Source organism: Taudactylus pleione, unplaced genomic scaffold (assembly GCF_031769625.1).
Source record: "Taudactylus pleione unplaced genomic scaffold, aTauple2 ptg001579l, whole genome shotgun sequence".
Lineage (NCBI taxonomy): Eukaryota > Metazoa > Chordata > Amphibia > Anura > Myobatrachidae > Taudactylus > Taudactylus pleione.
The window spans coordinates 1,213,007-1,234,977 of record NW_028285976.1 but is presented as its reverse complement, the minus strand read 5'-3'; the positions used below and the strand labels follow the sequence as shown (position 1 = coordinate 1,234,977).

Sequence of the window (21,971 nt, the reverse complement as noted above, 5' to 3'; positions counted from 1 at the left end):
CACACTGTCCTCCTCCTGTGCTGTGCCACGGACCGCTCCTGTTTATCCACCCCCTGATGTGACACCAGCCTCCCAGATGCTGCAATCGGCTGCAGCCGCTGTCAGTAACACACAGGGGGGCGGCAGATCTCCATCCCCTGCTCCTGCTCCGTAGACTCTCTGGATGCTGCAGTCCTGGAGCTCTGTCACTCTCTCTCTAAACCCTATGCCTGGAGGTTGGTGCTGCGTCTCACAGCTCCTCTCCCATGGGGGCTCCTGCTCTGACTGTCACCTCAGGGGAACAAAAACCTCAAACTGTCTGAACAGTCCCCCTAAGCCGCCTGCCGCAGCGTCCAGTCATGTGATCGCCTGCCCTCAGCGTCCAGTCATGTGACCTCCTGCTGACTGACCACATACCCGGTGCACATTGTATTTACATGTTATATATTTTATATAGGACCCAACATGAGGGAGTACACCCAGGTCTGGGGTACCACAATAGCCGCTTCCCTGTGATTTACAATTCACATGCTGCCATATAATCTGTTCCCTATGCATTATGACCGCTGCTGACATTAATAGCTCTAAATCGCTTGTTTTATCCATTGGTAGATGAACATCGTTTAATCCCCCCATGTGCATTATATCAGTCTACGCTGCAGAGGTCACAGCAGTCATTTTACAACCTACTGAAAAGTACTTAGTAGTGTAATGAAAGCAAAACCATTTATCAAACCCTAATAATGTATCGGAGAAGCCTCTGGATTCCAGAAACTGACCCATCTGTAGTCTCTGAGGGGTCTAGTTACTAAGCAGTGTTAGGAGACAGAGTGAAAGTAATAAGGTACCAGCCAATCAGCTCCCAACTGTCATTTTTCAAACACAGCCTGTGAGATGACAGTTGGGAGCTGATTGGCTGGTACCTTATCACTTTTCACTCTGTCTCCTAACACTGCTTAGTAACTAGACCCCTCAGACTCTTATTTGGGGAAGAGGCGCCTATTCTAGTAAATAAGCCGTCTTCTGTTTGTGGTAAACGCCGGTACATTTCACATATTTTAAAGTAATATTTTTTTTTTTTTTTCTTTTTAATGGACGCTTTGTAGTGTTACGGAGAAAAATAAGAACGCAAGTACAAATTATACAACGAAAAATGGCGTTCTTAAATAAAACGAAAGCTTTTACTAACGGATGTCCACACCGGGTCACGGTTAGGATGCAGTAGCCCGGTACAAGGTGCAGAGGATTCGCAGTGTTACATATAATACAAAATCATCAGCCTCTGCCACAGTAAGATCATCCGTTCCAGCATTACACGTAGGTGCTAGACGCACAGGGGGGTCATCTCCATGTTGTCACTTGGACCGTTGGGATCTGATACCATCGTATCATCAGTTCCAGCTGGTATACGCCAAGTGCTGGTGTCCCGCCCGCTCGTTATTACGAAATCCACGTGGCACGGACTATCAGAATCGCGGGGCACTCACCGGAGAAGCATTGTGTATGTGTTGCAGCCAGATTTGGCAGCCTCTCCGGTTACTTTACCGGTGGAGGGCTGGTGGCCGGGTGCCCCTGTCACCTGCGGGGCGAGATGTCTGTACTGGGAGAGAAACTATTAAATGGGATTGTGTCACTTACCGTGAGACCCAGAAGTTTGCTGCCAGGAAGGAGCAAATTTGCGTGCGGTGGTGGTAATCGGGGTATAACCTTTGGGTAACACACTGTTGGCATTGACAAGGTGTACAAGTGTGCTGGGAAATGGACCATAAGTATAACATATGTATTGCTACTAAACTCGTCTGTGACTCCTTAAATGCGCAAATTAATTTGGTTGGTTGACGCAGTACCCGCTAAGCTGTAATCGTTTCACGTTTTGCTCTGTCCACTTCCAGGTTTTGCACTTCATGGTTCCATCACACAAGCTTATGCTGAAGTTCAGCAAACTCCTGGGAAATTCTGGTAAGTTGCATCTAATGTTGCCTATAAATAGTATTATTAATAGTAGTAGTAACTTTTGGACCCGTCGTACCCATAGTCCACCCCCGAACTTATGGGGCCCATACGTCTAGTCTCTGTCAGGGCAATCCCACGTTCTCAGTGCCTGGGTTGGTGGACTCTTGGGTCTGGATAATCTCAATTCCCCGATTCTGACCTGAAAATGGTCGGAATCGACAATCATCGGAGTCTGCTGATCGGGGGTCAGCATTTAGATGTATGGTCTGTATAACCCTGTGTTAATTTGCTATGGTCTATCCCATTCGTATATTGTGGCAGTGGGAACTGTTGGGACTGGTCCGTGCACTTCCTCTGTACATGTTAGTCCGTAGCACAGTATTATTATTATTATTATTTATTTATATATATATATTGTGTTGACACTGGATTGCAGTGCTGTAAGGTACCACAAGGTGGCGCATGCAGCCTGCGCAAGGAGCTGGCAGAGGGGAGATGCAGTTGTACAGGACGGCTGAGAATTGCTTTATACGGGGCCAATGGAAGATGAAGTCTGTTATAAATCACTAACCACGAGCTGCGTATTAATCACTTGCAGCATTATGTATAGATGTTATCAGCCAGTAATACAGATCTAGGATCCAACTTTCCCTTTTTTAAAGGATAATAATTAGGTGGAAATGTTACAAACTAGCACCCACCTCCCTTACCTTAGCTTCTTGGGTTCTTCTTGTAGGTCCCCCCCCATATTATTACACAGAAGGGTGGACCTTACTGTCCTTATTACACAGAGGGGGGGACCTTACTGTCCTTATTACACAGAAGGGGGGACCTTACTGTCCTTATTACACAGAAGGGGGGGGGGGGGACGACTGCTACTGTCCTTATTACACAGAAAGGGGGACCTTACTGTCCTTATTACACAGAGGGGGGGACCTTACTGTCCTTATTACACAGAAGGGGGGACCTTACTGTCCTTATTACACAGAAGGGGGGGGGGGGGACGACTGCTACTGTCCTTATTACACAGAAAGGGGGACCTTACTGTCCTTATTACACAGAGGGGGGGAATTTACTGTCCTTATTACACAGAAGGGGGGACCTTACTGTCCTTATTACACAGAAGGGGGGACCTTACTGTCCTTATTACACAGAGGGGGGGACTTTACTAGGAATTGGCTGCAATTTATTTATGGAACTTTTACGTTCTGGCACCTTTTAACATTTTCATGTAGGTAAACAAAAACAGTATCGGGGGAGCGCGGTGGCCTAGTGGTTGGCATAACTGTCTCAGACCGAAGGTCATTCTCTAAGGGGCACAGTAGGTGTGGAGTTTGTATGTCCTCTACTTGTTTCCGTGGGTAACCTTTGGGTACTGCAACTTCCACCCACACATCACATCCATACTGGTAGGTTCATTGGCTTCTGAAGAAAAAAATAATCCCAGTGTATCTGTGTCCATGTGATCGGGAATTATAGATTGTCAGCTCCAGTGGTGTGACTGACAGACAGGTATCCTCTGTAGAGCGCTGCAGTATACAGTATGTATGCTCTATGTGAATGAGAATTAATAAACTGTTAATCATGATAATTATTGGTGTTCCTGTACTCGGGAGAACTAGATGCCCTCGCCCCTGTGCTTGCTGCAGGGGTCTCGCTGATCTCTGAGCGCAGTTACACATACTGGTTTTTTTGCTTTGTTATTGAATGTACACACGCTTGTATTGGGAAACTACAGCTGGTGATACACACTCACATAGGGCCCGATTCATAGGTGGACGCAGGAGCGGCTGCGTCTATTGGCGGTCTGCTGCTCGCCACTCTATGCGGATGCCGCAACAAAGCCTTTCCATGGTGTACAGCCGAGCGTCCGACAGTGCACAGACTGAGATGCCCTCTGCCAGCGTCCGTACCCTGTAGACGCACCATGGAAACCTGACCCATCCCTATGGGCTCCCTCCGGGTACGGCTTCCTGTGCGAGCGGTTGAGCGTGTGTGTACGCAATCAGGCACTCCCATAAGGCAGACCAGCTCCATGCGTGCGCTAAGTCACCGTCCAAGAACACCCATCATTTTTCCAAGACCTTTCTGATACCTGTGCCTCCTTCGCAGCAGCGCCATTGTGCGTACACTCTGTGTAACGCATGCGTCGTACGAGTTTTTACTGATTATTTGCGCATTCGCAATAGAAAAAAAAATCACTCAACTACGTAAACATTGGCGCGGCTCTGAATCGGGCTCATAGTGTCTTACAGTTTCTCGCCATTTTAGTTATCACATTTGCAATTAGCGCCTGGTTATCGGTGCGGTAAGTTTGGGGTCTGTCAGTAAAGCCCTGTGACTTGGGCCTGTCAGCCTGTAAGAGACGTGTCTGTATTGCCAGGTGAGGACGAGCAGCACCAGCTTGCGCTACAGGTCCTATTCGATCTCTTGGATTACTCGGGCTGGAAAGAGGACGTAAAATCCTGGAGATGTCTAACCAAGCAGCTGAGAAAATGTCTGTGCTGGTAAGTGACCTCTCGGAGCGCTGTAAGTACGCAGATTTTTCTTTTTTTCCCTTCACAAACTTGTACACTTCTAGGAAACCATTTTGTGTGTTGGACAAACATGCATTATACGCCTCCTCCGTGCTGTCCGTGCCTCCCGGGGAAATCATTGGCTGGGTGTTTGTTCTTTGCACAAAGTGTAAATACGTCCCAGATAAGTACAATAGGCTCGTTCAGAGCTGGGCGGTCACCTGTTCAGCGTAAAAATATTCAAATGTGCAATAAGTGATTGTACTGCGCATGTCTACAAAAAAACGTGTACGCCTATGTCCATAGGTAACTCTGACACTTGCGCCTCCTGTACTATTAGAGACAGAAAGGGGAGGGAAATAGCGTCCAAACGCATTCTGAGTGTTCACTTAATGGAGACTGGCGCAGTGATGCAGGTACGTCTGTCATTCGCCGTGTCACTGGCAGGTGCCTGAGGTTTGGAGCTAATACGTGTTGTAGATGATGACGATTACCAGCGCTAAGTAGCCGCTTCTGATTGGCTGATTGCGCACTGATCATGACTATATTATTACATAACCTTGGGGGCGTATTTTATCATTCATTTTCTGTTTTTCTACTTTCACTTGTACACAAGAAGAGACATTATACCTTCTGTTATGCAAAGGATTATTTCTTTTTTCTTGAAATCAAATTTAATGATAAACCAGTTTTTTACTATCCAAAATGTGTCACCCCTTTTCTTGGGCTTCCGATCTGGTGGGGTGTAAGCGTATCTGGGTGTATGCGAGCGCCTGGCATAAAGCTGGCACATATGTTACTGGGGCGAAGCTCGATGCCTTGGCCTACGGGCACCAATACACTATTTTTAAGTCTCTCTCTTATTTCTTTAGACACTTTTGCGTCCAGCCCTCTGATGTCTTTTCACGTCACTTCTCTTTGATTATATTTATTGAGTGTGATTTCTTGGTAAAATAACTTTAGTAGTATTCTACGGATTAGTCAAGTTACTAAGAAGAAATCCGTCTACAGCGGCTTAGAAATCTGGGCCAAATGTGTCGGGTCATTCCGACGGGGGCCGGGGCCAGGAAAATATCCCATTTCTTGTAAAAACCTCACAGGGACATTTTATATTGCTATTTCTAGTTGTTCCTGCTGCCCTGGCTGTATAAGAGACACACACACACCTGCACATTACACACTCTGTGCCACGTATGGAGACCCCCCCCCCCCCCCCCCCCCCAGTCTGACAATCCCAGTGTAATGCGGTAAGTCACTGCGCTGGGGCCCCGGGTCAGGATAGCTTTGGGACAGGAGCTGTAAATAAATGAAATATGAAGTGTTGGAATCGGCTCTCGCAGTGAAACAGACATTGTGCGTCCTTTGGGCCTGATTCAGACCCGCTCGCAAACGGGTCGATGGTGGTCCAGTGCGCACGCGCGTGAGCCCCGGAGCGAGCGCAAAAAGTGCTCGCTCCGGGATTCACTACAAAAGGGGCGGCTGACGATGTTGATCGACAGCTCGCCCCGTTTTGTAGGCGTGGCCAAGGGGTGGCTTCACAAACGGAGGCGTTCCCAAGCGAACGCCTGCCGTTTGTGGGCGGCACCACTGACATCACCAGTGATGTCAGTGAGAGAGCTTCCGGCTCTATTAGAGTCGGAAGCTCTCTGGGGCTTGCGGCCACGAGACCCTATCACAAGGGTCTCGTCGCAAGCCCGATGGTTGCGATGGTCTTGGCCATCGCGACCATCATCATGGCAGCTCGCTATAGCTGTGGTTGGAAACCCACAGCTATGCGAGCGGCCGGGAGGCCGCTCCCAAAAAAGAACAGCGCCCGCCCTGATTCAGAGCGAGCGCTCGCTTTTTGCGACCGTCTCTGAATCATGCACTTAGTGTTCACAAACACAGGACGGGACGTCGGACTCGCAGCTTTCTGTGCTCGGCTGAGGGCTCCATGAGCCCAGTTGCAGTAAAGCTGCTAGGAGAGGGGGAAGCGGCAGCTGTCTGTCATTCTGTTTCCATTATCCTCAACACTTATCTATTCCCAATTTTGAAGAGGGCATGGACAGAACAACCTGTAGCTGGTGAGATTACCAGAATGGTGACAACAGTGCAGAGTATTTCAGGATATATGCCCACATGTGACAGGGGCAGTGACAGGATGTGAGGAGGGGAATGGAGGCAGCAGGAAGTCACAGACTGAGAGTTATATAGTGGGAGGAGCAGGGTCCCCCAGCAGCCCAGAGTAGTGTTTCTCCTGTCCAGCACATTTCTAGATAAATAATGTCCATACAACCAATAGTTTTATGTGTAGTACAACTTTAATATATAGCAAAACTTAGCAGTTGTCATAAATATGGTGTAACTCATAGCAATCAGATCGTGTAGTGAAATATAAAGCAAACATCTGCCCACATAACATTGGTATATAAGCCCAAATGCTTTTCCTAGAGATGTTTGTATGTAAATAGCGTACTTAAGGATTATGGCCCTCATTCAGAGCCGTACGCTCTGAGCAGAGCGCACGCTCTGAATGAGGGCCGCCCTCCATGAAAATGGAGCGTCCTCCTGGACGCTCGTATAGCTGTAGGTCACCACCCACAGCCTATACGAGCGTGCATTTTGATGGCCACGATGGTCGTGACCATCGCGACCATCGAAACTGCGAGCCGGAGCCTGCGGTTGAGGTTTTCTATCAGAGCCAAAATCACTCCCACTGACATCACTAGTGATGTCAGTGGGCCGGCTTCTGACGGGAGGCGTTCCCGTGGGAACGCCCCCGTCAGGGAGGCACGCCTACCAAAGGGGGCGTGCTGTCAATCAACATCGACAGCACGCCCCCTTTGATCAGACACAACGAGCGAAGGACTTTCCTTCGCTCGTCGCGTCTGGCGCATGCGCACGACGGAGCTCCCTCCGTCGTGCGCATGCTCAGTCCAGAACATCGACCCACTTGCGAGCGGACAGCCGCTCGCGAGTGGGTCTGAATCAGGCCCTATAACTTTGCCATATTTGGGATTATTTATCAATTTAAATAAATTAGAATGGTCTTTCTCTGGCTTTGTTGCGCACCTTATGTGGCAGTGATACATTGGATGTGGTTTAAGCGCTAGGACAATAACTACGTACAGATTCCATGTAGGACTGTCATAATCTTATCAGTAATCCGCTGCTGCGCACATGTGGCGTCGCTCCGCTGGTCGGCTCGGGCTCCGTTGTCAATCAGACCAGCGTGGACAATCCCCGTTACCTGTTACTGTCAGACACCCTTCTGTCTGTCACCCAAAAGGGGAAGGTGAGAGGTCACCGCAAATCGGCTGGGTGACATTACGGTCATATATCTTCAGTTTCCCTTCGCTTTTATACAGTAAAACATTAAATGCTTTGAAAACTTAACACAAGGGACGATAGGAACCCCCACAAGAAAACTTATTTAGAGACCCCAAATGCTTCCCTTTGCCTCCAGAAAAAAACATAATCTGAAAATCCAAATCCAAGCGACGCTCTGGGCTGACGCAGTGTGGCGCTCTGGGCTGACGCAGTGTGGCGCTCTGGGCTGACGCAGTGTGGCGCTCTGGGCTGACGCAGTGTGAATCTTTTTTTTATTTATTTTTTTAAAATATTTACATATCTCCTCTATTATATCTTTTTGAGATATATGAACTAGACCTGTTTTGTCTTCTCCCCAGCGATCGCCAAGCCTGGGTGACAGAGCTGTGGGAGTCCCGGAGTAGCTGGTGGCCTTTATATCACTTTACAAAGCTGCAGGCGAATAAGGACTACTGGAATTGTGCAGAACTCGCCATGAGAAAGGCGTCCGCTGCTCGGATGTTGCAGGGACCAGGTAACTCAGCGCACGGTGATTTTGTCATGACTAGGCCCTAGCTACGGTCTCATTTAGGGGTCCATTATCAATGATCGCTTTTGCGATCAGGTCATGCCAGTAACGCGCATGATCGCATTGCAAAAAGCGTTCTCTTCGGCCGGATGTATCATCCGGGTCAGGCAGGGACACAGACTCCGGAAGGAGCCCGTCCCTGTGTTGTCTCCGGAGAGCTGCTGGCCAGTGCTGGGGGTGGTGCACATACACAGTCCTCTGGAGTGCACATACACATCCGCCATAGCCGGGGAGGGTTCCGGCGGATCCTTCCGCCGGCTAATAGTGCGCGGTGTAGCCCATAGGCCCATCTTCAGATGGCATCAGCTGCAGGGGGCCAATATCTGGAATGCATTGTATTCCGGATATTGGTAAATTTGGCAGTATCGCACACCCCATAGATACCTATGGGGGAGGTGGCTGCCGGCGGTAACGGAGGGATCACAGCAGGTATCTGCTGCGGCCCCTCCTTAATACATCCGGGGCATACTTAGTATTTGAGGTAAACCCCCGAAAACTGGTGTTTTGGGGGATTTTACCTCAAATACACTTTGATAAATGGGCTCCTTAGTATTTTAATTAGAGGTGGTGTTGCTTATATTCTGCCCATGAATGGTAACCGCAAGTTTAGCCCCAAATCCCTAGGACAAACCAGTAATTGCTGCTGCGTGGCAGGGTGCTCCTGTGGTCAGAGTATAGCTGAACATTTAGTGCATGGCTTGGGCCTACTCGGGTCTCTAGTAATTAAGCCCACTCTATGGCCTTAATTAGTATCACCTCTCTGAATGTGGGAGGAGTCCTGCCGACAGGTGGTAATACCAGGTTAGCCCATGGACTTGGCGCACATGTGGCCCTCGTGTGTCAGCCCAGACTGGAACATAATGTACTAATGACAGGCCGGGGGCGAGGGCACCATAGGTGGGAATGGGGAGGATTTAGGACAGGACTTTTAGAATAGGAGGAACAGAACGGTGGGAGAGAGGTTTGTGGAGGTGCAGACCGTCAGGGCTACAAGAGGCGGCCTGGCTAGTGGGTTATCGATGGGGAAGGGGGGAGGGGGGGCTTCTCATGTGTAAAAATGAGACCTGCGTTGTGATTGGTAGCTGGGTGTGACTGGAAGAGACAAAGCTTTACCAGCATACAATAGGTTCTTCAACTTTCCACTTTGCAGTATTAATATAAAGCTGCACCTATTAGCGCTATGTCATATAACACAGACAATCATTTATTTTTATTTTTTTTTTATTCCTTACAACACCTGCGGCTATTACCAAGATCTAAAATATTCATCTGTCTCCTTTCGGTAGGTTGCGTCTATTTCTCTGCGGTCTGCAGACTGGGGACAGAGGAACAGAAGACGACCTTAAAGCAATTGAAGAAATTTCTCAAGCAATATAACTGTGGAAACCAATAGATGCCGCAGGCCCCAAGTGCGCTGCATTGCCTCAGCTCCGTGTGGGGACCTCACTAGAGAAGGGTTTACATGTTACTTTGGAATTAGGACTATGTACTGTGAAACCTGTCAGTACTGAACCAGCCGATGGCCAGAGAGAGAGAAGGACTCTTCCATTTGCTATCCTGACGTAAGAGGCGTTGGCCGCCATGCACCACTGTTCTGGGCCCGTCATAGTGGTGACAACCGTAAGAACGTAACTAAGGGCCTGTCTGAGATAACTGTGCCTTATCGCTGGATGGTTGGGGCTTCAGAAATGTTATGTACAGTTAAAAGTATGGTTTTTTTTTTTGTACTTTTCCATAATAAAAAGTATTTACAAAAATAGTCAGTAATATGAAAGTCTGTTTAAGGAGGCAAAACTCCCCTCTAAATACTACTCTTGTTAGTCTCCATTTATTACCAAAACAGAGAACAAACAAAATAACCTCCGAGTAAAACAAAAAAATGGGTTTTAATTTTGTCCAGCACAAAGCCGGCTGCACCCGTAGCTGTTTCATTGGCCGGTTTGGTGACTTGAGAGTGATCGGTCCGTAAATCGCTGCTTGTGTGGACCTTGGATGGTTGTCGGTACCGGGCTGGATGGAATGTTGGTAGTGCTTTGCTTCAGGCTATTATTACCTGTGAGCATAGTGAAACCATATGAGGCCCCCGTGTGACACGGTGGTGACTGCGTTTTCCAGTCTGTGGCCGCTGCCTGGTTGTTGGTCTTCCTGCTCTCGGAAACCGCCACATGTTACTGTCAGCGCTTTGCTTTCATGATAAATTAGTCACAGGAATAGACCGGCCCCTTTACCAGTGTAGTTACATTGGACACAGGCCAGGTTATTACGCAGGAACCTGAGAACGACCGTTTGCTCCTGTGATCTGCTTTAGATTTATAAAAATAAAACATTAACCGTAATACTACGTTCTCTCTACCTAATGTACAGCAGATTTCATGGGTAACTTGAGGAAAGTTTTCCTTCAATGAACTGAGGTGTATCTGACTTGTACGATCACACAGGCATGTGCCAGGATTGGTGCAGGTATATCCTTTAATCTACCACGTGTTCCCTATAGGTACCCTCCCTCTCCCCTCTGTGATGGACCTTTCTCCTCCATGCTGCTCAGTCTGTACCATGCATGGTCAGAGACATTGATGGGCTGCCGGTGGATCGTGCAGGTTAGATGGATAGTAACAGACACTTGTGTATAACTGGCAATAAGAATTTTTGGTGGGTTTTCTTTTGAAGGGACAAGTGGTTTGACCAGCTAAGTGTGTGGCGTGTAATGTAACTTCTCCGTGTCACCCCCAAATGCCAGACTAAAATCCGGTCACTACACTGCCCCCAACCATAACGTACATGACACGGATATGGATGAAAATACCTTGCCTAGGCCCCCATGAGGTCTTAATCCAGCTCTGATCCCCCTCAAAGCACCTCTTCAATGCCACGTTCACCAGCTGTACACAAAGCGTTGCTATAGGTTACCGATCATTATTTATGGTAAGATGTGCACCAGGTTTCATTGTATTTTGTGTATGCATTTTATTATATGTTCTATGGTAAATATGACTTTCACATTTATTAATAACCCTGTGCAGACACTACCACGTCTTGTGTATATGACACTGTATTACATTATTAGATTGTGTATAAATAGGGTAATGCAAAAGTTGTACTTACTAGTAACACTGCCAAACCGCATCTCTACGCCTTCTCTGCGATACTAAACGCTGATGTACTCCTGACGTAAACCTTGCGCATACATCGGTGATGTAAAGATTAACATATGCAGGTAAACGCGCTTTTTCATTTGTGCGTCTTCTCCTGCTCTGTCTGAGCCCCAGTGTGTTTGTAAATTGCACTTTTGGTCATTCGTCTTTCTCCCATCATTCCCAGTACAACCAGTGCTGACCAGTGTCCTGCCGTTTCTTTCTAGGAGTTGCCTATTGTGCAGTGCAACGTAGACAATATCCATTAACAAGTGCTTGGGCCGTAAACGTGATCTCATACACTGTGTAATGCTGGAGAGCTTGTAAATGTTTATATACAGCATCTGCCTATCCAGAGACCTGTAAGTATTGTATATCAAAGTGGTCGGCACCGTGTGAAGGGCCTGTAAACTGTGGGGGATAAATATGCCGTGACCTTGCGGCTCGCAAGCTGCTGTGGGGTGGCTGGAATCCCTGGTGTAAATTTGTTTGTGTCTAGTTCTCGCTCTCGTGTTCCTTGGCCCTCTGCATTAATAATACATTTCTGCCTTATAAAAATGTTATATTTTCCTTTTAATATGAATGTGACCCCGTCAGCGCATTCCGTGGTCTCTTTCGTGGTCTCCTAGTGGCATTTGCATCTTGTGTTGACGTCAATGCGTCGCTTTGCTCGCTCACCCTCCTGCTGTTTGAGAACTTTTGGTCTCCTGGACAAGGTTGGGTATGGGAGATTGAGACTCGCTATGTCACCAGTGAGTGTGTCGACCTCACAATGTTGGCGCCGGGGTTCTGACATGGATGTGATGCTACTTAGAGTTGGGATCCTGGCGCTGGCATTGTGTGGTCGACACATGGTGGGCATAGTGTGGAACTCCTGACCGTGTACCCTCCTGGGCAAACTTCCTTCATAGCACTGTCCTCTCCTGGTTCATCACCTTCATACCCAAATGCTCATTCAGTTTCTCTAGTTCTGGAAATGTTCTCTTCCCCACGTTCTCCATGTTTAGTTGTCCTTGAAGGCTCTGTTCTTGGTTCTCTGCTTTTATCTCTTTATACTGCTTATCTCTGTAAAGTAATGTGCTCTTCAGGCCGCCTCTTGTTATGGCTGTATAGATGGCAGCCAGATCTTCCTCTCCTCCCCTGACTTCTCTCCTTCTCTCTTATTCCGTATGTTCAATACTCCTATCTCATCTCCACTAGGGTCACCCAATGCCACCTAAAGCTCACAATCTACCCTCCTCCCACTGTCACCAATCTCTCCCCAGCTCCATTTGCCATCCAGACTCCAACTTCACTTTTTGGGGATTCCATGGCCGTGAAGTGTCTCCAGAACCGTGAGGCGAAGGCACATTGTGGCCAGTAACATCGCTAATTATCATTTGCTCCCCAAAGTGGGTCCCAGGTAAATTAGTGATGTCTGGCTAATATATTAAGTGGTAATGTGGGCAGACGAACATCATGGCTGCAGGTTGCGCTGAATTGGAAACACCCTGTCCAGTCCCTAGCCCTATTGCCTCCTCCTATGATACATTGCCTGAATACGCTGCTTTCTCTCTATGGAAGTTACTGAAACAATAACTTATTCTCTCACCTGGACAGCTGAAACCTCCTGCAACCTGGACTTCCTGTCTCCCCGCTGCAGCACGTCCTGAATGTTGCGTCACACTGATCGTGCTCCCCCAAGACTTCACCAACACGATTCCCACCATAGAATTCCTTCCCCGGCCCTACCAGACTCCTAACCCTCAATCCTTCCAGGGCTGTCAGTGCCCTATGTTACACCAGCACCTCCTCCATCGGCTTTGTACGTTCTGTTTTTATGTCAGAACTGTCATTCCCACTCGTGTTTATATTAATGTGAGGGAATTGTCGAATTTAAAGATGCACAACCCTCATTTTAAACACTTTCACTTATTTTATTTTTCTTCAATTAAAATGATTTCCTCAGAAAAAAAGTTCTTAATCTTAGTTATATATTGTATTATGGGCCTGATTCAGTAAGGATCGCTATTGTGTATGCAACTTGCGAATTCGCATGGAACGCAGCTGCAAATTTATACTAATGCCTGCCATCGCTCATCCGGCATAGAGACGCCCGCTGCTGCTTTCTCACATCCGCACTATGTCGCACTCTGACGTATACAGTGATCGTGGTACGTGACAAAATATGTGGGTCCCAGGGACCCTCCACTTTAATAAAATGGGGTCCTACCTGACCATTTCTGGGTCCCATCATAATTTATGCTTTAGAGCTCCCCATATAACTCTCAGACCTCCCCTAACCCCTTACAAATAATGCCACACAGCCATGCCCGGCCTTTACACATTATGCCGCACATTAATGTCCTTGACACATTATGCCACGCAGTAAGGCCCAGTCTTTACACATTTTGCCACGCAGCCATGCCTGGCCTTTAAACATTATGCCGCGTATTAATGCCCGGTCTTTACACATTATGCCACGCAGTAATGCCCCTTACAAATGATGCCACACAGCCATGCCCGGCCTTTACACATTATGCTGCACATTAATGCTCTTTAGTCCCCCTATGCATTGGCCCCAGTAGTAGTTCTCCCCCCTTATACTTTGCACCCTGTAGTAATCCCCCTATGCATTACCCCTAGGAGTAATCCCCCTATGCATTACCCCTAGTAGTAATCCCCCTATGCATTACCCCTAGTAGTCCCCCCTATGCATTGCCCCTAGTAGTAATCCCCCTATGCATTGCCCCTAGTAGTAATCCCCCTATGCATTACCCCTAGTAGTAATCCCCCTATGCATTACCCCTAGTAGTAATCCCCCTATGCATTACCCCTAGTAGTAATCCCCCTATGCATTACCCCTAGTAGTAATCCCCCTATGCATTACCCCTAGTAGTAATCCCCTATGCATTACCCCTAGTAGTAATCCCCCTATGCATTACCCCTAGTAGTCCCCCCTATGCATTGCCACTAGTAGTAATCCCCCTATGCTTTATCCCTAGTAGTAATCCCCCTATGCATTGCCACTAGTAGTTCCCCCTATGCATTACCCCTAGTAGTAATCCCCCTATGCATTGCCACTAGTAGTAATCCCCCTATGCATTGCCACTAGTAGTTCCCCCTATGCAGTTCCCCCAGTAGTAGTCCCCCCCATGCATTGCCACTAGTAGTAATCCCCCTGAGCATTACCCCTAGTAGTAATCCCCCTATGCATTACCCCTAGTAGTAGTCCCCCCCCATGCATTGCCACTAGTAGTAATCCCCCTATGCATTACCCCTAGTAGTTCCCCTATGCATTGCCACTAGTAGTAATCCCCCTATGCATTACCCCTAGTAGTTCCCCCTATGCATTACCCCTAGTAGTTCCCCCTATGCATTGCCACTAGTAGTAATCCCCCTGTGCATTACCCCTAGTAGTAATCCCCCTATGCATTACCCCTAGTAGTTCCCCCAGTAGTAGTCCCCCCCATGCATTGCCACTAGTAGTAATCCCCCTGTGCATTACCCCTAGTAGTAATCCCCCTATGCTTTACCCCTAGTAGTAGTCCCCCCCCCATGCATTGCCACTAGTAGTAATCCACCTATGCATTGCCACTAGTAGTAATCCCCCTATGCATTGCCACTAGTAGTAATCCCCCTATGCATTACCCCTAGTAGTTCCCCCTATGCATTACCCCTAGTAGTTCCCCCTATGCATTGCCACTAGTAGTAATCCCCCTATGCATTACCCCTAGTAGTGATCACCCTATGCATTACCCCTAGTAGTCCCCCCTATTTGCCCTTTAGTGACCTGGGCCTAATGCCCAGGTCACTCACACCTATTTGTGGGGCAGATACCTTCAATTGGGCCTAATGCCCCCTATGTAGCCCGGGCCTTGTGCCCACCTATATACCCCCAGGCCTATTGCCTGAATTTATGCCACAGGCCTAGTGCCCGACAACCCTGATGGTCTAGGGAGGGGTTAAATAAGGGTTGCCCAAGGCCGCCTACCTGTACGGTGGTTGTGGGGGGGAGCTTCGTTAGCTCTTTTTCTTTCCACCCCCGCAGTCCTCTCTGGTCCTCAGCTTCATTCTTCTGCCACTGGCCCGTCCAGGCCAGCAACGCCGCCTCTTTCTTTCTTCCTTCTTGATCATGCCGTCTTCTGGCCTCTTGCGCGGCCGCCGGAACTGTTGCCGCGATGCTCTTCTCTTCGGGAGGTCTTCATTCCTCCCCTCCGCTGGCGCGATTGGCTCGTCGCGGCTACCTCCTACTGGCTGCTGGACAGCTCGCGCCCAGTGTCAAACAACCACTGCTACTTGGCTTCCGGGCAGCGAGCTCCGCTTAGCTTGTGCCCGCAGCCAAGCTTCTCCCGCCACCACTTTACCACCGATGCTTCACCAGGTACCCGCCGCAGTGGCTTACCCGGCGCTGGGAACAAACACACTGTCCCAGCGCCGGCCACGGATGCTGTGCCGATGATGGGATCAGACTGTTGATCCCAGCACGGCTTTCCACAGCAGCAGCCAATGAGAGTCTATCTGACTCTCATTGGCTGCTATGACAGACAGCGTTGTCTTTCTCAGGGGGACGCGCTGTGCTGCAGCAAGCTATCAGGGATTGGCCACAGCACAGCGCGTCCCCGGGGACCCGGTTACATTATAGAAGTGAGTCCCCAGTGCTCGATATCGGGTAAAATAACCGCTATAACGTGTATTTGCGAACACTGGTATACAACGCACAACGGCCTTTCACGCACAATGATGGTAAATTGGTGACTCTTGCTGTCTGCGGGTCACACAATAAAATCCCTTTATGAGTGCAGGATGCAGATCAAGTCAATTTGGGGCCTGCTCACCGTGTCTATTTGATCTGCGTTCGACTTGTCAGCCTGCAGCCTGTAACAACAAAACAGCAGGGCCGTAACTAGGGCATACCTCCCAACTGTCCTGCATTCAGCGGGACAGTCCCGTTTTTCTGGGACTACCCCGCTGTCCCACCCGCGGGCCACAGTGTCCCTCGGTGGGGGGGAAGTTGGGGAGAGAGCACATACCGCTGCTCTGTATAGGAAGAGCCTGGGAGCTGCCCAACAGCTCAGCGAGCTGGGCATGCTACTTATAATGACACAAATGGGGGTTGCCGCGAGGCTCCGCCCCTGTTTCCTATAAGCCACGCCCCTTATAGTGAAGCCCCAACCCTTTTTCGGATGCGCGCCTTCGGCGCATGAAGTGTCCCTCTTTGAGGAGTAGAAAAATTGGGAGGTATGACTAGAGTAGTGCGACCAGTGCCATGGCACAGGGCAGTGCAGGGGGCGCTGTTTGGGCCTGTCAATATTTTATTACCATTCTCACTTGTAGCTTCCTCTTCTTTCATCCCCAGCATCTCCTGGCCTCCCCTATCTCTTCCCTGGCCCTTCCCCATGAGGCCATGGCCCTCTCTCAGGTGCACTATATTATGTCCCTATTTATCCCCAGCATCTCCTGGCCTCTCCTATCTCTTCCCTGGCCCTTCCCCATGAGGCCATGGCCCTCTCTCAGGTGCACTATATTATGTCCCTATTTATCCCCAGCATCTCCTGGCCTCCCCTATCTCTTCCCTTGCCCTTCCCCATGAGGCCATGGCCCTCTCTCAGGTGTACTATATTATGTCCCTATTTGTCCCCAGCATCTCCTTGCCTCCCCTATCTCTTCCCTGGCCCTTCCCCATGAGGCCAAGGCCCTCTCTCAGGTGCACTATATTATGTCCCTATTTATCCCCAGCATCTCCTGGCCTCCCCTATCTCTTCCCTGGCCCTTCCCCATGAGGCCATGTCCCACTCTCGGGTGCACTATATTATGTCCCTATTTATCCCCAGCATCTCCTGGCCTCCTCTATCTCTTCCCTGGCCCTTCCCCATGAGGCCTTGGCCCTTTTTTGGGTGCGTGTCTCATGTCCGTAATTTAAAAATGGATGGGGGAGGGGGGCAATGCTCTTCCTGCCACAGGGCACCAAAAAGTCTAGTTACCGCTCTGCAAAACAAACCACACTGTAATACTACGGGTGAGGAACGGTGCAACAGCGCACGTAATACTGCGACTCCTAGGCATACGAGAAACAGACATAACATTCGGTGCAGTCAGTGATATGCAGCATATGTGTCTCCACTAAGGTTTTCCTCCGAGGAGATCCGCTGACCTTTCTAGAGATCACACAAGTGTGTGCCAGGTTTGACACTGACATGTAATGTAATCTGCCTCATGTTCCCTGTACTCTTCCAGGAATCCTCTGTGCTACTGTATCATGCTGTCACAATGCACATAAAGAGCCTGGTTCTGAGTTGCGCACAGCAGCGTCTAATTTCAGTCGCCCATCTGCGAGTTGAACTATGCGAATATCGGGATTGCAAGTGACTCAGTAGCAGGCCCAATACCTCAGAGGTGTGCTATAGGGGCAGAGCCGGCTCTTGGAATGTTCGACCACTGCGGTCGAACAGAGGTGCCAACCCATAGAGGGCGTACCCCTCCCAACTGTCCCAATTTTTAGCAGGACAGTCCCGTTTTTCGGGCACTGTTCCACCCGCTGGCCAAAGTGCCCCACAGAGAGTGGGCGGAGGGGGACCCCCACCGCCACAGCTCTGCATGCGTGCAGTGTCCATTCAGTGCTTGGAGATGGCTGGGGGCAGCCCAGCTGCTGACTGAATGCTGGGCTTACCCCCAAGCCTGACATGAAACGGGAGGAGGAGTAACGGGCGCCATCCCATTGTTGCACTCCTCCTGGGTCCGGCCCTGCGGCTGCGTCCCCAATAGCACATCCACTGCCTCAGAGGCCATGTCTGGGAGTAGGTGAATGCCTGAGTAACCCATGGCTACCACAAGTGCCATAAGCGGTGGAGTGTTTATTATTATTATTATTATTAGCATTTATTTATATGGCGCCACAAGTGTTCCGCAGCGCCTTACAAAGTACAAAAACAAATTGTATACAAGTGACTTACAGAACAATACAGTACAGGACATGGATAATATATATTGCTACATTAGTGACCATATCACCCAGATAAGCAACAGAGCATAAGCAACCAAGTGTTAGGTGCCCTAGTGGTGAGTAAGAAGTAAATGACACTATAGTAAGGAGAAGCACAAGAGGGTAGATGGCCCTGCTCGTGAGAGCTTACATTCTAAAAAGGTGGGGGAAGACAAACTGGGTTGACACAGATGGGGTAGATGGGGACGAATGAGCATGTAGCAAGGAGTTAGAATGATAGCTGGAAGGCTTTGATGAAGTAGTGGGTCTTGAGAGCCCGTTTGAAGGATTGCAAACAGGTGGAGAGTCTGATGCGGAGTGGGAGAGAGTTCCAGAGGTGGGGAGCAGTGCGGGCAAAATCTTGGAGGCGGGAGTGGGAGGAAGTAATCAGCTGGCATGAAAGGCGGCGTGCATTAGTTGAGCGAAGAGGGCGGAGAGGAGCGTGAAGGGAGATGAGATCAGAGATGTATATGGGAGAAGATTGGGTGAGGGCTTTGTGAGCGAGCGTGAGAACCTTAAATTGGACTCTGAAAGGGAAGGGGAGCCAGTGTAGGGCTTGTAGGAGAGGGGAGGCAGATACAGAATGTTTGGAGAGGAAGATAAGCCGTGCAGCAGCATTGAGGACAGACTGGAGAGGAGAGAGATGGGATTTGGGGAGGCCAGATAGGAGGAGGTTACAATAGTCCAATCTGGAGATGACCAGTGAGTGTATGAGGGTTTTAGTAGCATCCTGGGTGAGATAGGGTCTAATCTTAGAAATATTTTTGAGATGGAAACGACAGGACTGTGAAAGGTTCTGGATATGTGGTTTGAAGGAGAGGGATGAGTCCAGGATAACTCCAAGACAGCGCACCTTGGGACTAGATGAGATAGTTATTCCATCAATTGATAAAGAAATAGTGGGAAGTGAGGTGATGTGGGAGGGTGGGAAGATGATTAGCTCTGTCTTAGACATATTAAGTTTAAGAAATCGCTGGGACATCCAGGAAGAGACAGCAGAGAGACAGTTGGAGATACGAGTCAGAAGAGAGGGGGAGAGATCAGGGGAGGAAAGGTAGATTTGAGTATCATCAGCATAGAGATGATAATGGAGGTCAAAAGAGCTGATGAGTTCACCTAGAGAGGAAGTATAGAGGGAGAATAGGAGAGGACCAAGAACAGAACCTTGGGGAACACCTACTGTAAGAGGCTGTGGAGGGGAAGAGGAGTCGTGAGAGGAAACTGAAAAAGATCGGTCAGAGAGGTAGGATGACAGCCAGGAGAGGGCAGTTTCACGTAGACCAAGGGAGTGAAGGATATTCAGCAGGAGAGGGTGGTCCACAGTGTCAAAAGCACAATAACCGTCGCAGATGCGCAGTCCACAGAGCCTGAACGTGGGCGTCTCAGCGTCTGTACTCTGCGCCGTACGCTGGTGCCCAAGGGGAAGGCTGAGATTAGCATATCCGGGTGTACTAGTGAATACTTTAGTGCCCATCTCTGAATGAGGCCCTGTAGCCGATCACTGCACTGCTCCCAACCCCAACATATGTGGAACAGATGTCTCTGAGTTCATTCACATTGTAAATACATTTGTGATCTATTAGGCTCACGTTGCCTTATGTTTCTTCCCTAAACTAGAGAAAACGCTGGCATATGTAGTGTCTTCATTAGTCGCTGTTCACTTTCTACACTGCAAACTGTGGATACATCATGTTTATATGTTTGTAATAGAAGCCCTGCTAAAAAGAATATAGGGGCCTAGTTATCATCAAGGGGTCTAGTTACTAAGCAGTGTTAGGAGACAGAGAGAAAAGTGATAAGGTGCCAGCCAATCAGCTCCCAGCTGTCATTTTTCAAACACCGCCTGTGAGATGACAGTTGGGAGCTGGTTGGCTGGCATCTTATCACTTTCTTATCACTTTTCACTGTCTCCTAACACTGCTTAGTAAATAGACCCCTAAATATTCCACGAAAACCGCTGTTTTCAGGGGCACCTGCAAATATTAATATCCCCCATATGTTCTATAGAGTGATTACAGCTGATATCTGGAGAGGTCGCTACATTTTCAACAAGAAATGCAGCCCCCAGTCCGGGGCTTGGTCCCGATAGGACAACTCCAGATTGTGTCACCTTATAGTAGTCTGTGTATGGGCTACTAATTCGGTTTCTGTGCCCCCCCTCCTCCCCCCGGTGATGCATTCGTGATAGCATTACGCTAGCACGCTGCTTCCGTCTTTTCACCAGGACGAGAGATGTTCGCAGATCCCCGAGTTTTGTTTTTCCGAAACTACCCTGAAGTGTTTTGGTTTTCTTTACAAATGTATAAAAAAACCTCTAAAATCATGTAATTTGGACTAGTTTTTGTTCCTATACTATTATTAACATCAATTACATTAATTTCCCATAATTTTCAGCCAATGACCACCTCACAGCTCCCGAAATCATGGGTGAGGGACGTAAATGCAATCCAAAACATGCAAGATCCAGTTTTTAAATCTGACTTCCAGATTGCGAGAAGACATGAGTCGGGACTCTGGGCCTGATTCAGAGCTGAACGCTCTGACCAGAGCACTCGCTATCAGGGCCTTCGTCCCTGAAAATGGAGCGTCCTCCTGGACGCTCGCATAGCTGTGGGTGGCCACCCACAGCATATGCGAGCGTCCATGATGATGGTCGCGATGGTCTTGACCATCGCGACCATCGGGATTGCGATGGAGACCCTGCGGTAGAGTCTCGCTGCCGCAAGCCCTTGAGTCATTTTGACCCTATCAGAGCCAATATCACTCCCACTGACATCACTAGTGATGTCAGTGGGGCCGGCTTCAGACTGTAGGCGTTCCCATGGGAACGCCTCCGTCTGGCAGGCACGCCCCCGGCACGCCCACCAAAGGGGGCATGCTGTCAATCAACATCGACAGCACGCCCCCTTTTATGCGAGACCCGGAGCGATGGAGAGCCCGTCGCTCGCCGGGTCTCGCGCATGCGCACGATGGAGCTCCCTCCGTCGTGCGCATGCGCAGTGGGGGAACATCGACCCGCTTGCGAGCGTACTGCCGCTCACGAGCGGGTCTGAATCCCCTCTGTTTGACTAGGAACCGCATTGCTCAGGAACGCAGTCCTCCAGCCCTCCGTCCACAAGAGCAGCAGTCATCACTATCCACGGCATTCACGCCTACCCCGTATGTGGTGCAGATGGTACGATTGGAAATGGCGCGCACTGTGCATACGTGTAGGTGATGACGCTGACTACACGCCCATAGCTTAACAATGGAACAGTTCTCTTACTTGCATACGCCCTTTTGCCTACAATTGCCGCCCAGTAGCCCCATTCAGTCACCGGTGAAAAGCAAGTGAGACGCGTGTGACTTTTAATTGCTCGTAAGTTCTTAGTGGTGCATTTGAAGCTCTGCGGTCGTCACACAGGGTGATCATGATATGTTTAGCTATCTCAACTTTGTGCGTCATTTGCTGACTATGGGGGTCATTCAGACCCAGCCACTCGCAAGTGGGTGGATGGTCCCCACTGCGCATGCGCACGACGGAGGGCGCTCCGTCGTGCTCATGTGCGAGACCC

General features: G+C 49.2%; 1 protein-coding gene across 2 annotated transcripts in view; it reads left to right on the top strand.

The window, feature by feature from the left end:
• Window positions 1–10,055, top strand: part of TAF1A (TATA-box binding protein associated factor, RNA polymerase I subunit A) — a 36,751-nt gene extending 26,696 nt beyond the window's left edge. For both annotated transcript variants that reach the window (XM_088464107.1, XM_088464108.1), the window contains exons 8-11: window positions 1,872–1,938; window positions 4,316–4,439; window positions 8,117–8,271; window positions 9,612–10,055. In XM_088464107.1, coding sequence (XP_088320233.1) covers window positions 1,872–1,938; window positions 4,316–4,439; window positions 8,117–8,271; window positions 9,612–9,718 — 453 coding nt within the window. In that variant the 3' untranslated portion in view covers window positions 9,719–10,055. The remainder of the gene's footprint in view (window positions 1–1,871; window positions 1,939–4,315; window positions 4,440–8,116; window positions 8,272–9,611) is intronic.
• Window positions 10,056–21,971: the final 11,916 nt, after the last annotated feature.